Source organism: Botryllus schlosseri, chromosome 7 (genome assembly GCF_051294905.1).
Source record: "Botryllus schlosseri isolate E-star chromosome 7, Bs_hap1, whole genome shotgun sequence".
Lineage (NCBI taxonomy): Eukaryota > Metazoa > Chordata > Ascidiacea > Stolidobranchia > Styelidae > Botryllus > Botryllus schlosseri.
In genome coordinates, this window is record NC_137242.1 from 13,957,295 (window position 1) to 13,970,510 (window position 13,216).

At 39.1% G+C, this 13,216-nt stretch overlaps 2 protein-coding genes across 3 annotated transcripts in view; both read left to right on the forward strand.

Annotated features, from left to right (window-relative positions):
• The window catches only part of LOC145443717 (uncharacterized), a 54,840-nt gene extending 42,678 nt beyond the window's left edge, over nucleotides 1-12,162 (forward strand). For both annotated transcript variants that reach the window (XM_080321670.1, XM_080321669.1), the window contains 2 exons: nucleotides 10,804-11,220; nucleotides 11,772-12,162. In XM_080321670.1, the coding sequence (XP_080177796.1) occupies nucleotides 10,804-11,220; nucleotides 11,772-11,866 (512 nt within the window). In that variant the 3' untranslated portion in view covers nucleotides 11,867-12,162. The remainder of the gene's footprint in view (nucleotides 1-10,803; nucleotides 11,221-11,771) is intronic.
• The window catches only part of LOC145443718 (uncharacterized), a 441,881-nt gene that overhangs the window by 27,030 nt on the left and 401,635 nt on the right, over nucleotides 1-13,216 (forward strand). The gene's annotated exons all lie outside the window — the stretch shown is intronic.

Consider the following 13,216-nt stretch of genomic DNA (forward strand, 5'->3'; position numbering starts at 1 on the left):
CATGAGTTGAACATGACTTCAATACTGTGACTTGGACTCGACTCGAGTCATAACACCATGACTCGGACTTGAGCCTTAAAACGGTGACTTGGACTCGGACTCGAGTCTGTGATGAATTGAAAATGACTCGACTCGACTCGAGTCAAAACCACAAAAGTATGATTGACTCGTGACTCGCAACCATGTGACTTGGTTACAACCCTGCCTTAAATATGTGAAAACTATCACAGGATATTCGGCAATAACTTCAACAAATATTACATACATATTAGCAGATATAGCCAGGGTTTCCATACCGTCCTTATTTCGAAGAATTGTCCTTATTTTGAAGGGCCAGGTCTTAGAAAACTCAACTGTCCTTAATTCTAAGAAATGTCCTTGTTTTCGACTTGCGTCCTTATTTTGTCTTATTTTCTATAACTACGTTCCAAAAGGGGTCCGCGAAGACAAAAAGATTGAGAACCACTACTCTAATAAATAGCAAACTCGCGTTTCGTTCAAGGATGCCGAACAATCACAATCAGATTAGTGTTCTTTAGCAGGACTTTGTGAGCTTCTCCTTGCAGAAATTGCAATATAAAAATATATTTATCAAAAGTTAAAAGACGCCATTAAGTGAAGTTTCCAATTTAACATTTAAGTAGCATGCATTTGTCGTAAATAAACTTAGAGTGAACTTTGGTTTTTGAAAGTTCGCCGGTCCGCAACGTTTGTTTTAAAGTTGTACCGGTCCGCGAGGTCAAAAAGGTTGAGAACCTTTGAGGAAGACAATATGTATTTGAAAACCGCATTGTCATACTGGTGTCACTATCAGACATGGGGTGATTACTTTATGAATGTAATCGATTGCGATTACGATTACTTCTGAATCACACGATTACGATTACATCAAAATCAGGAAGTAGTCGATTACGATTACGATTACATTGGAAAAGTAATCACGATTACTCACGATTACATTTATTTTTCTTCTTAGAGAACTAATCTTAGAAGATGTATAGGAAGACAATAAAAGGATTGCGATGAAAAGGCCTAATGAGATAACAAGTTTCTTTATAAATAATACGTCGTTTGCTTGTTACGTCATAATGTACCATTGCCCAATTTTATGGGGAACGATTTATCGCACCCAACTATTTTCACTCTTGCCAGACCCGTAACTGCCTCACCCAAACACTCCAAAAGGGTTGTGAGCGAGCTCGAAGGAGACTAAAAAGTATTTCGTAAATCAACATAAATTTTAGAGTATTTTCGAGAGATTTAATTAACTTGAAAATTTTTTCGAGCCTCGCGATTTCTTGAGATTTCTTGATTTTGAAATTCATACCTCTCCTCTCAGGAAAAAAAGCATGCATAATTTATAGGAATAGGCATTTTAGTGTCGGTCATTACTGCGCACACCAAATTATATCTGCAGTTTTGTCCAACATACGACCCCACGAAGCGTGCTACCAAATGAATGAATGACCTTGACCGAAAATATGGGTATGTGTCCATTGTCAATAGCCGCGCTAGTTGATCCCCACAATACAAATGCCACCCGGGACACTCATAGAGGAATGGAGACATGACAATTTGTGAGTGCGTTTGGGTGACTACGGTATCTTTTGATTATATAACAGACGGGAGCTGACGAATTAACAACATACAATAAAGTAATTATAACAACATATTAGATGTTCTAATTATGAATCACGTGCCTCCAGCTCTACGAGTAAATCTTACCATCGGGGGGCTGGGAGAGGATTAGAAATGAATAGCAATATAATGCAATTACCAATATTATTGGTGAAGTTCGGTCATCAACGGGAAAACTGACCACCTTATGCGGGCTCAAGACCAACATTTGGAGTGGGGGGCGAATTGTTGTTTTGGTCCTGATTCTAGCTACAACCCACGCTAACGCGGTGTATAAGCGGATGGCTATGGCGACAGGTCCAAATGTCGAGTAAAGAATCGCGATTGAGTCATATGAGAATAAGATAAAGTGAACATAAAATTCTGCTTTCTACTTAAAACAGACACTGTAGGCTGACGTTACGAGAAACGGCAACGGACGGCCCGGTTCTCATAGGCTATATATCGGCAGCTGTTGATTTTTAATGCTTCGATGTGGAAATCTTAATGTTTCGTTCGACGAGTACAAAATTTCAAATCTTTGTCCGATGTACGTACCCACATGGCCTGCTGCTCGCCACGGCCGTAACTGCCGCACCCTAAACCCCCCAATTGGGGGGCCGAGCTCGAAGGGGGCCCAAAATTATTTCGTGAATTAGCATAAATTATAGACTATTTTTTTGAAAATTGATGCAACTTTTTCAAAAAATTTTCGCGCTATGCGCGATTTCAAGTTGCCAAATATCTTGATTATTGGGTACTCTTCCCCCAAGAAAAAATACACAAGATTTATAGAAATGGGCATGTCGGCGTTGGCCATTACCGCGCCACGACGCACCAAGACATATAAAGTTTAATGCCCAGTAGCATGCGACTCCAAGAAGTGTGCCAGAACGATCGGCAGTGATTCAACCTTGGCAAAAAGGACTGCCCTTATGCTGAGCGAAAACTTGGTTCTATAGACAAAATACATTTAGGTCTAATTGTCCATAGGCGCCTAAATGACTGGCGCCGAATGTTCCTGTCTTGGCAATCTGAACCTCAAAATACAAATACCATCCCAGAGGGAAAAATTATATGCCAGTGAAGAAATACCAATTTGAAATCGTGTGATCTTTTAGTTTAGTACGTTTGGGCGATTCTATATTTTTTGATATAGCAGACAGGATTTCAGGAAATAACATCATGTAACGAAGTCGTAGCAACGGGTCCACCCGACCGAAGATGTATAATTATTATTTAGGGGCTCTACAGTTTTAAAGACGCCTCACTCAGCTCTACCGGTAAATCTGATTACGTGAGCAGAGTGGACAAGAAACTGATAGCAATATATATGCAATCGCCGATCTTATTGACCGATTTTATCATGAATTATCTAAAATCTTCGCGCTTCGCGCTGAATCACTAGATAGTACACCTATAGTTTCATGTCAAAAGCGAACAACGTGATGGGGGGTCGGTTTATCACTCTATAGGAGCCCAAGATTCAAGTTTTTTGGGGGGCCTGACGAAGTGCTGTTTCGTTCCTGCCAACGGGTAGACACCCGGAGATGTTCAATTATTATTGAGCGGACCTACCTTTGCAAACACACCTCACTCAGCTGTAACGGTAAATCAGTTTACGCGAGCAGAGAGAGGATAAAAATTGATAGCAATATATATGCATTTCCCGATCATATTGACCGATTCATCCATGCATTACATAAATTTCTCGCGCTTCGCACGTTTATGTGAGAAAAGCTTCACTAAACGGACACCCAATGCAGATGATAATAAGTAAACGTAAACAGCGCATAGCCTAAGGGGGGTCTGGGGGCGAACGTTAGGTTTATCACCCTATGGGGGGCCCAAGACCAACGTTTTGGGGGGGGCTGACGAAGTGCTGTTACGGCCCTGTTGCTCGCCAAGCAGCAACGGTAAAACTGTGTTTATCTATGCATAAACCAAACATCGGTACATAAGTTAATATTTGAAACTGGGCATAGTGATGAATATTATCCTGCTGCAAAGTACTGGCGTCTGCAGTGTATATTGATAACCTGATATGCAGCATGGCGGGTGTTCTTACAATCACACCACAATGTGGCGGCGAGATAGCGCAGTGGTATAATCCGCGGCTGCAACACCAATGGGTGCGGGTTCGAGTCCGACTGAGGTCGACTTCCGAATTTCGATATCTAAGTGTTGGAGGTTTACCTAGGCTCCTCCTCGCCACCTCATCCGCGTCAGCGGTGTCTTACAAAAGCTTAGAGGTGGGCCGTGCTATAAGTCGGCAGTTACGGAAAATAATAAGAATATCGGCCTGGCGTAAATGACCGTAGTAGTCGACAAACACCATGAATACCCCAAAACAAACAAAACAAACACCACAATGCACATCGAATGTCTATTTACTACGTGTAGATATACTTCTTTCGCAATGACGGGAAAAGCTAAAACTTCTGACGTAATAATGACCAGTGGCGTTTGAAAATCGTATGTTAGTGCTGTCACTAACCTGGTAACTCTTCCTTGTTCACGAATGTTCAGTTTATGTCATAGTAGTTATACAAATAAAAAGTAATAGTTCTTTCACCAAGAAATCGAATAGATACGTGAAGTAGTCGATTGCGATTACGATTACTCGAAAATGCCGTAATCGTCGTAATAGATTACGATTACTAATCGCGATTACTCCATATCTGGTCACCATGTCTGTTATTCTCTTTGATCAATCAACATATCGTCCAATCCAAGATATCGAGTCGGGTACATCGAATTCGCGAGTGATATTGATCGCCGGCGCGACAACAACTTAAATTTTAGGATTTTGAAAATGTGGGCCAGAGCCCCTAACTCTGAATACGGCATTGTCTTTACCTCTCAAAGACATGTATATACTGCCACGAGCAGACATGGGGTAATCGCGATTAGTAATCGTAATCGATTACGACGATTACAGCATTTTCAAGTAATCGTAATCGCAATCGATTACATTCGAAAAAAATCCAAAGTAATCGTAATCGTAATCGACTACTTCACATATCTAATCGATTTCTTTGTGAAAGAACGATTACTTTTTATTTGGACAATGAATTTGACTTAACCGAACATTCGTGAACAAGGAAGAGATATTCCACCAGGTTATTGATAGCGCAAACGGTTGATTTTCGAACGCCACTGCTCATTATTACGTCAGAAGTATTAGCTTTGCTCGTCCTTGCGTAAGGCGTATCCACACCACGTAGTAAATATATATTTGATGGTAATTGTTGTGTGATTGTTAGAACAGTGTAAGTCATGCTGTATATCAGGTTATCAATAAACTCCAGACGCTACTACCTCAAAGCAAGATAATAATCACCACTCTACCTTGTTTCTAATAGTAACTTATGTATTGATGTTTGGTTATGCTTAGTTAAACGCAGTTTGGCCGTTGCTGCTTGGCGGGCAGTAGGCCTATCTATGTAGTATACGTATGTATTGTACGTACACCGGACAAAGATTTGAAATTTTGTACTCGTCAAATAAAACATTAAGATGGTTATAATCAACTGCTGCTGATATATATCATGACCGAGCCGTTCTTTGCCGTTTCTCGTAACGGCAGCTTGCAGTATCTGTATTAAGTGGAAGGTAGAATTTTAAGTTCACTTTATCTTATTCTCACATGACTCTACTTGAAACGGGCGCCAATCGTTATTTCACAATTCTTCACTCGACATTTATAGCTGTCGCCATAGCCATCCGCTTATACACCATGTTAGCATGGGTTGTAGGTACAATCAGGACCAAAACAGCAATTCGTCCCCGACTCTAAACGTTGGTATTGGTAGGGTTGTAACCAAGTCACAATGATCCGAGTCACAAGTAAATATCACTTTTATAGTTTTTACTCGAGTCAGGTCGAGTCATTTTCCATTCACTCCCGAGTCAAGTCCGAGTCCGAGTCAGCAAGTATAGGGTCGAGTCCGAGTCATAGTGTTTGACTTGAGTACGAGTCCAAGTCGTTTTGTTCACAGATCAGTTTTCAGATCAATCCGGTTCAAAACACTTTTTTCAACTCTGCTCGAGTGATATAGAATGGCTCGTATTCATAATATAATAACTTTCATCAGTTTTCACAGTTTACGGCCCTATTTCCATGTACCAGGACTGATAGACGAGAAATACAAATAATGTGGCTGGTAACTTTACTATTCTTCGAAGTGACATGGAATGTCTGTCTTGGCCGTTCTAGTCTCGAGTCATATGACTTGGTTCGAGTCATGCAAAATGACTCGAGTACAAGTCGAGTCAATACAAAAATTGACTCAAGTCGAGTCAATTTACGCATTTGAAAAATGACTCGAGTCAAGTCTAGTCACCAAATAATTGCGACTCGAGTCATTATACAACCCTGGGTATTGGGGCCCCATGGTGATCAGTTTTCAAGTTCATGACTGAATTTCGTCATAACATTGGTAATTGCATTATATTGCTATTCATTCAGATTTACCTGTAGAGCTGGGGGCACGTAATTCATAATTATAGCATCTGGTATGTTGTTATAATTACTTTATTGCATGTTGTTAATTGGTGACCTCCCGAATTTATATAATCAAAAGATACTGTAGTCGCCCAAACGTAGCAGACTAAAAGAAAAACTTTCGTGAGACGCACACACATATTGCCATGTCTTCATTCTTCAGTGAGTGCCCCGGCTAGCATTTGCATTGTTGGGGCTCAGATTGGAGGGACCGGACTATTCGTCACGCCCACAGAGCGCGGCTACTGACAATGGACACACACCCAAAGTTTTGGCCAAGGTCATTCTTTAGTAGCACACTTTGTGGAGTTACGGACCTGGCAAGAATGCAAATCGTTGGGTGCGACGAATAGCCCTGCATAGAGTTGGGACATGGGTGCATAATGACGTAACAAGCAAATGACGTATGATTTATAAAGAAAGTTGTTATATCATTAGACCTTTTTTTCATCGAAAGCCTTATATTGTCTTCCAATATCTCCAATATCTCTTCCAATATATTAGTTATAAGAAGCAAAACAAATGTAATCGTGAGTAATCGTGATTACTTTTGAAATGTAATCGTAATCGTAATCGACTACTTCCTGATTTTGCTGTAATCGTAATCGTAATCGTAATCGCGGGATTCACAAGTAATCGTAATCGCAATCGATTACATTCGTGAAGTAATCACCCCATGTCTGGCCACGAGACTAATTATTCCGGTCGTGATGAAAATTTAGTAACAAGATACTGCAATATTGATCAATTCAGTACAAAAATAAAATAAGAAATTGGCAAAGAGCCATATGTATCTCGCGAGCCATAGGTTGCCGACCCCTGACCAAAACGGCCAAAAACTTACCAAATTATCTTCAATATGTGACTATATAACAGTGTTGGGATCAAGTCACTACCTTAGAGTCACGAGTCTTCTCGAGTCCTTGCACATTTTGACTCGAGTCAAGTAAAGTCAATCGATTTTCGAATGTGACTCGAGTCAAGTCAAAGTCACTCGTTTTTTGGACGTGACCCGAGTCAAGTCGAGTCAAGTCAAGTCATGTCAAGTCACGAGTCAAGTCAAGTCATGTCAAGTCACGAGTCAAGTCATGAATCAAGTCAAATTGAATTTACGAAGTATGAGTGATGATGCAAAGTCATTACATTTTGCTGGATGAAAGAGAGAATAATTGGTCATTTATCTTGAATCAATTAACTAATATAAAGTTAAATATACGTGGAAAAGGCGTTGTATCGCTCACGCACACGTGAAACTCCAAATACGTGAGTAACTGTATAGCCGCATACTACAGTTTGTTATTATCAGCCAAAATAGAGGATCGAATACGAAACCTCGAGAAGTTGCAACAAATTGATATGGTGCAATACACTACCCATCTAGTATCTATACATCCGCGAGAATAGAAACGCAGAAACTATGTTCGTTCGATTTAAATTATACAAGATGGTTGGGAAATGTGAGCACTGCGCAATATAAGCACTGAGCCGTCCAAGAAACAAAGAAACGTTGGTATTCGATTAATCTACTACTATTACGACCACGTCAGCTGTGATCGTTTCGTTTGCGGTCAATTAATTAGTGATGTATCAATGGAGGATCAATGAAAGGTGAAATCAGTGAATGACTGGCTGCTGTCACAAGTGACCAGTGTTGGGATCAAGTCACTACCTTTGAGTCACGAGTCATCTCGAGTCATTGCAGATTTTGACTCGAGTCAAGTCAAGTCAATCTATTTTTGAAGGTGAATCGAGTCAAGTCAAGTCACTCGAATTTTTGAGGTGACTCGAGTCAAGTCGAGTCAAAGTCACGAGTCAAGTCACAATTCAAGTCAAATTGAATTTTCGAAGTACGAGTGATGATTCAAAGTCCTAACATTTTGCCAGCTGGGTGAAATTAAGATTAATTAGCCTTTATCTTGAATCAAATAACGAATATAAAGTTAAATATACGTGCAAAAAAGCGTTGTATCGCACACGCACACGCTAAGTCACATGCTACAATCTGTGATTATCAGCAAAAATAGAGGACAGAATACGAAGACTAGAGAAGTTTAAACAAATTTGTATTGTACAATAATACCCATCTACACATCCGTAAGAATATAAACGCATACAGTGTATTTATTACATTTAAAAGGGTTGGTAAAGGTGAGCACTGCGCAATGTAAGCACTGCGTCATCTAAGAAACAGTTAGATGAATCTACTACAACTAAAACAGCGTAAGCTGTGATCAGATCGTTTGCGGCCAATTTATTTGTGATATAACAATGGAGGACCAGTGGAATTGGAACGTACAATAAGTGAAAGACTGGTTGCTCTCACAAGTGTCACCGGAGTATCGCGAATTATCCGAACATACACATGAATGACATGATTTGATACATTGATTTAGTCGACACCATATACTTATTGATGACTTGAAATTGACTCGTAAATTTTGCTCCGAGTCACGAATCAATCCACATTTCTGAAGCGCCGAGTCAAGTCAAGTCAAGTCAAGTCATTTTTGCAAAGTGACTCGAGTCAAGTCAAGTCATACGAAAAAGTTGATTCGAGTCTGACTCGAGTCATGTGATAACTCGAGTCATCCCAACACAGCAAGTGACACCGGCATATCGCGAACAATCCGAACATACATAAGATAGGGTGATTTATTCGACACCGTTTACGTGATGACTTGAAATTTACTCTTAACTTTTGCTCCAAATCACGAGTCAATCCACATTTCTGAAGCACTCAGTCAAGTCAAGTCAACCTATTTATTTGGCAAAGTGACTCGAAAAAGTTAACTCGAGTCAAGTCATGACTCGAGTCATCCCAACACTGCTATATAACGTACATAATTTCAACGTGGTCACCAAAGAGGAACATATATGAACTTTCGGCATCATCCATACTGCTATGACGTTATCATGAGTGATGTTCGACTCGATCTGAAGCCCAATTCGGAATTCGCGAGTACATGTAATATTGGTTGCCGGTGCGACAGCAAATTAATAGTTGGAATATAATATTATTAACTTATCTTAAAGCAAAATTATTTCTTGTACTATTTTGACTTGTACGCAATTCAGTGCAGTTTCTCGATAGGTTCCCGCAATAGTCTGCTATAATATGTTCATCTCATCTGCACTAGATATCTTTCTTTTGTTGTTTTGATGTCTTGGTGGAACCTTTCACCTTTCTATTCTTTCTAATCATGACTATTATCAGAAAATATATCAAGAGGACTAAACAGGAAGGGAGATTTAATGCTCATGTTTGCTCCAAAGTTTCCATATGCAGATACCAATTCTCGGACCACCTGTTTTTTGTTGGGTGCTTTGTGATCTTACAAAAAGTTTTATTTACTACCTCCTAGAACGAATTTCATGCAGTGAGCTCCTTTCTTAACATAAAATTGGAATCATTCATCCGTGTTCGAATCTCAGGTCCATCAAAGATACTAGATTTAAGCTTCTCGTTTGTTAGAGATACTAAGTTTACCCACTTTGTTGGCTCAGCGGAAAATTATCCATTTACAAGTCATAAGAGCTGAGACGCATGTGATTATTTTAGTTAAGCTTTCCAGGGACAAATTTCATAGCTTTATACCCCTCTTTCATTTAAGTAGAATGACTAATTGGTACAGGAGAAAATATAGTTCCGTTGTGCAAAATACAATTCTTAGGCTTGACAAACTGCTTTTTTAGCAAACAAAGATGTCGCATCAGGCCATAATATTGATGGGATAACTGAAAACCACATACCTAATTATCTATTTATGCGCAGAATAAAAGTAAAAATATCTAAGATTTACTTCCTACCAAGTAAAATATTCTAGGGAAAACACAGTGATTTTGGAATTTTTTATGAGTAAAAATATATTTTTTTCTAGAGCCAAATCCACCAAACCGAATGTGATATTCGTAATCAACAACCTTGAAGACCCCAGGAACGACTCCTAGATGTTCTGTCAATTTGTTTTTCATTTTGTTGACCAGTGTAATGATTGCGGTTGGTATGAAAATTTACAAAAAAGTTGCAGCAATATTGATAGGATGGTCAATTCGAAATAATGATTGGAAATCGGGCATTTTTGTGTAGTATAAACGACATTTTTAATCAGGCATTTCAAATTGGATCTGGTCATCGAAATATCTATATCGAGTTTGAAGATTCAAGAAGCGAAATAACTTTTTTGACTTGTAGAGCCCATACCACATCAAATCCGAAGCTGTGGTGGATGCAACCATACACAATTCAATTATGTGTGCACTGCGCATGGCATCATTCATGACACTGGTATACTGTAATACTGCTGATTGAAAAATGGATTTAAAAAATTCTGATTTTTATCGATTGGTATGTAGATATATTAGAATCCGATCCGAATCGCCCATCCCTATATAACCATATCGCGGGGAGTCCGTGGATGCTCTCGCTTAGTGTTTGCATTAGTCCATAAGACTTTGAATGTTGAAAAGATATCGGAGCTTTCAAAATTAACCGAAAGTATAATCGAAATTAACAGTGGAGTGGCAGTCCGAAACTAGGCCTTGGATATACCCTAGCGATGCGTTCCATTCCTATATAGAAGAAAAGTTTAGAAGTTATGTCAAATACACCATGGCAGCGACGTTTTAATACACTCGTTTGCACTCGTACATATCAGATGATGATTCACTCTCACTTTCAGAAACTGATCAACTTAAAAGCGACATAGCATCCATCGAAAGTCAGTTTGACAATATCCTAGTGGAATGGCAAGGAGTAGATGAAATACAGTCCAATGTAGCGAGACTCCGCGAAGAGGTCAGATCACTCAAACTCAAATACGAAGATTTGAGTGGATCGGTTGATTCAAACTCCAATCTCTTGTCGAAACTATCGGACACCATCAAAGAAGTTCAACGAAAGAGTGACGGGTTACGATCTGAATTCGACGCTCAGAAACCCAGAATCGTAAATCTTGAGAACAACGTCAATGAAGATCGACAAAATAGTAAAAGCGTACGATCTGAATTCCAAAATCTAAAAAGCATAGTTGCAGATGTCAATATCGAAGTGGAATCTTTACGTAAAGAGTTGAAGTCAAAACTTTCAGAAAAGGATGGTGAGCATGAGCATTTCATTTTATTAGTGGCATAGGTGCCACGGAGCGACTATTGGCGTAGTCTGCGGTGGGTGTCCATTGCGACAAGGATAGGCGCTAGTCAAGTTGTTACACTGGCCTCTAATATTCAGACCAGTCATGAAATTGCATTCTTACGGAGAAATTTTGTGGGATCGTCCACACCTCTTTATATACTTGAACATTGAACAATTTGAAGCCAAATTGCTGACTTGATCGTTCGTCAATTTTGCCAAGTAGAAATAGCAGTCGTGGGAAATTGACAAATAACATGTTTGAACGCGTTGTCCCATATTACTATTGAGTGCTTGTCAGACATCACTGATTATGTTCAGGCTACTAACTATATCAGTGACTATATGATTGACATTGGGTCATCTAACTATGCAATGTGAAAGGGCAAAGGCGATAGGGCCTATATTACCGCGGTTTAGTTCTGGTCGAAAAATAAAATGTAACATTGATAACTCACTGACAATGACGAAACAATTTCGATAAGGCTAGTTGGTAATAATGACTTTCTTTTTTTATAGCACAAAAACTGCTGATTGCTCGCAACGGATCCTATCATATGAAAAAAGATTATGTCATTTTCTGTGTGCTTGTCTTTCTTTATCTTAGTTGTTAAGCATTAATAATTATTCATCCTAACACTTCTGGTGTGCCTCTCGAACTTCCGGCGCTTTTATACCTTTAATTCTCTAACTGCATCCCTCGGTCCATTATACTAAAATAAGTTATATCTGGACAGATTATAAAAACCACTGTAAATATTATGGCTTTTAATTCAAATTAGACTGAAATATTCAAGTCAAAGAGCAGAATATATTTGACCTATAAAATTCCATGCACTGTACTGCTTTCCAATTATTTTCACCGTTGTTATTACAATTCTGTCAGTACAATTTTGTTGATTCGTTGCGATTTTTTGGATTTTCCGTCAGCTCATACGTTGGACATGACGGGTAGAGAATTGGTAAGATCTAATAAGGTCTGAAAAAGCCGACTATTTTCCTGAGAGATAAAATGATGAATTCAAGGAAACTATATTGACACTTCGCAATATCAATAAATAGTTGCATCGCAGACAATCAATCATCCCGGCTACGCCGATATCCATGCCGAGTGCCCACGAGCGCAAAATAGGATGTTACGACTAGGGTTGCATTTAAAACAACGACATGTTTTAAACAGTGATTTAAATGATTGCCATTTTTAAAAAATTCAGAAGTTATATAATAGTGTCATAATTGTGTAAATACTTTGAGAAAAACATGTAGTAGCCTATGTGCCTTCGGACGACTTGCACTGCATAAAGTCAGGGATATATAGTTCTATATATCCCTGCATGAAGTAGACGTATATGTGATACGGGATGGTTGGAACGCTCGAAATCGTCGACGTTTCAACAGTTATAGGGCGTATTTATATATCACTGGAACGGATGGATGTTAGATGATGATGACTGCCGACCGGAAAAAAATGATGGAGGGCAATGTAGTCCTGGTCCGAGATATTTCCTGGTCCGTTTAAGACGGTTCAGAAACCTTTTTCATCACAGAAGCCATATAGCAACCTCAATCCACCATGATATGTCACAATTTGAAATACGCGACGTCATGACTAAAAATCATGTTTTATAAAGGGGTCACGTTTGAAACATGATTGTTTTAAATTAATTTTTGTTTTTAATACAACCCTAGTTACGAGTTACTACACTGGTTTATATGAAATATCTGATACAGACGAGGTGGTTGAGCAAATCTCAATTCCTTGCCAACGATGTTCCGTCCAGCGTGATCATTTGAAGAGGACAGCGAAAAACTGATGCATATTATTTCGGCTCATAACCTTACTAAGTTATTCTAGAACTCTACAATAAGTTATGAACCTCGAGAGTATGTTTGAACCTGGGACCTGGTGTACAAGGGCAATCATAATATAAAAAATACGAACAGCAACAACAACAACGACTACA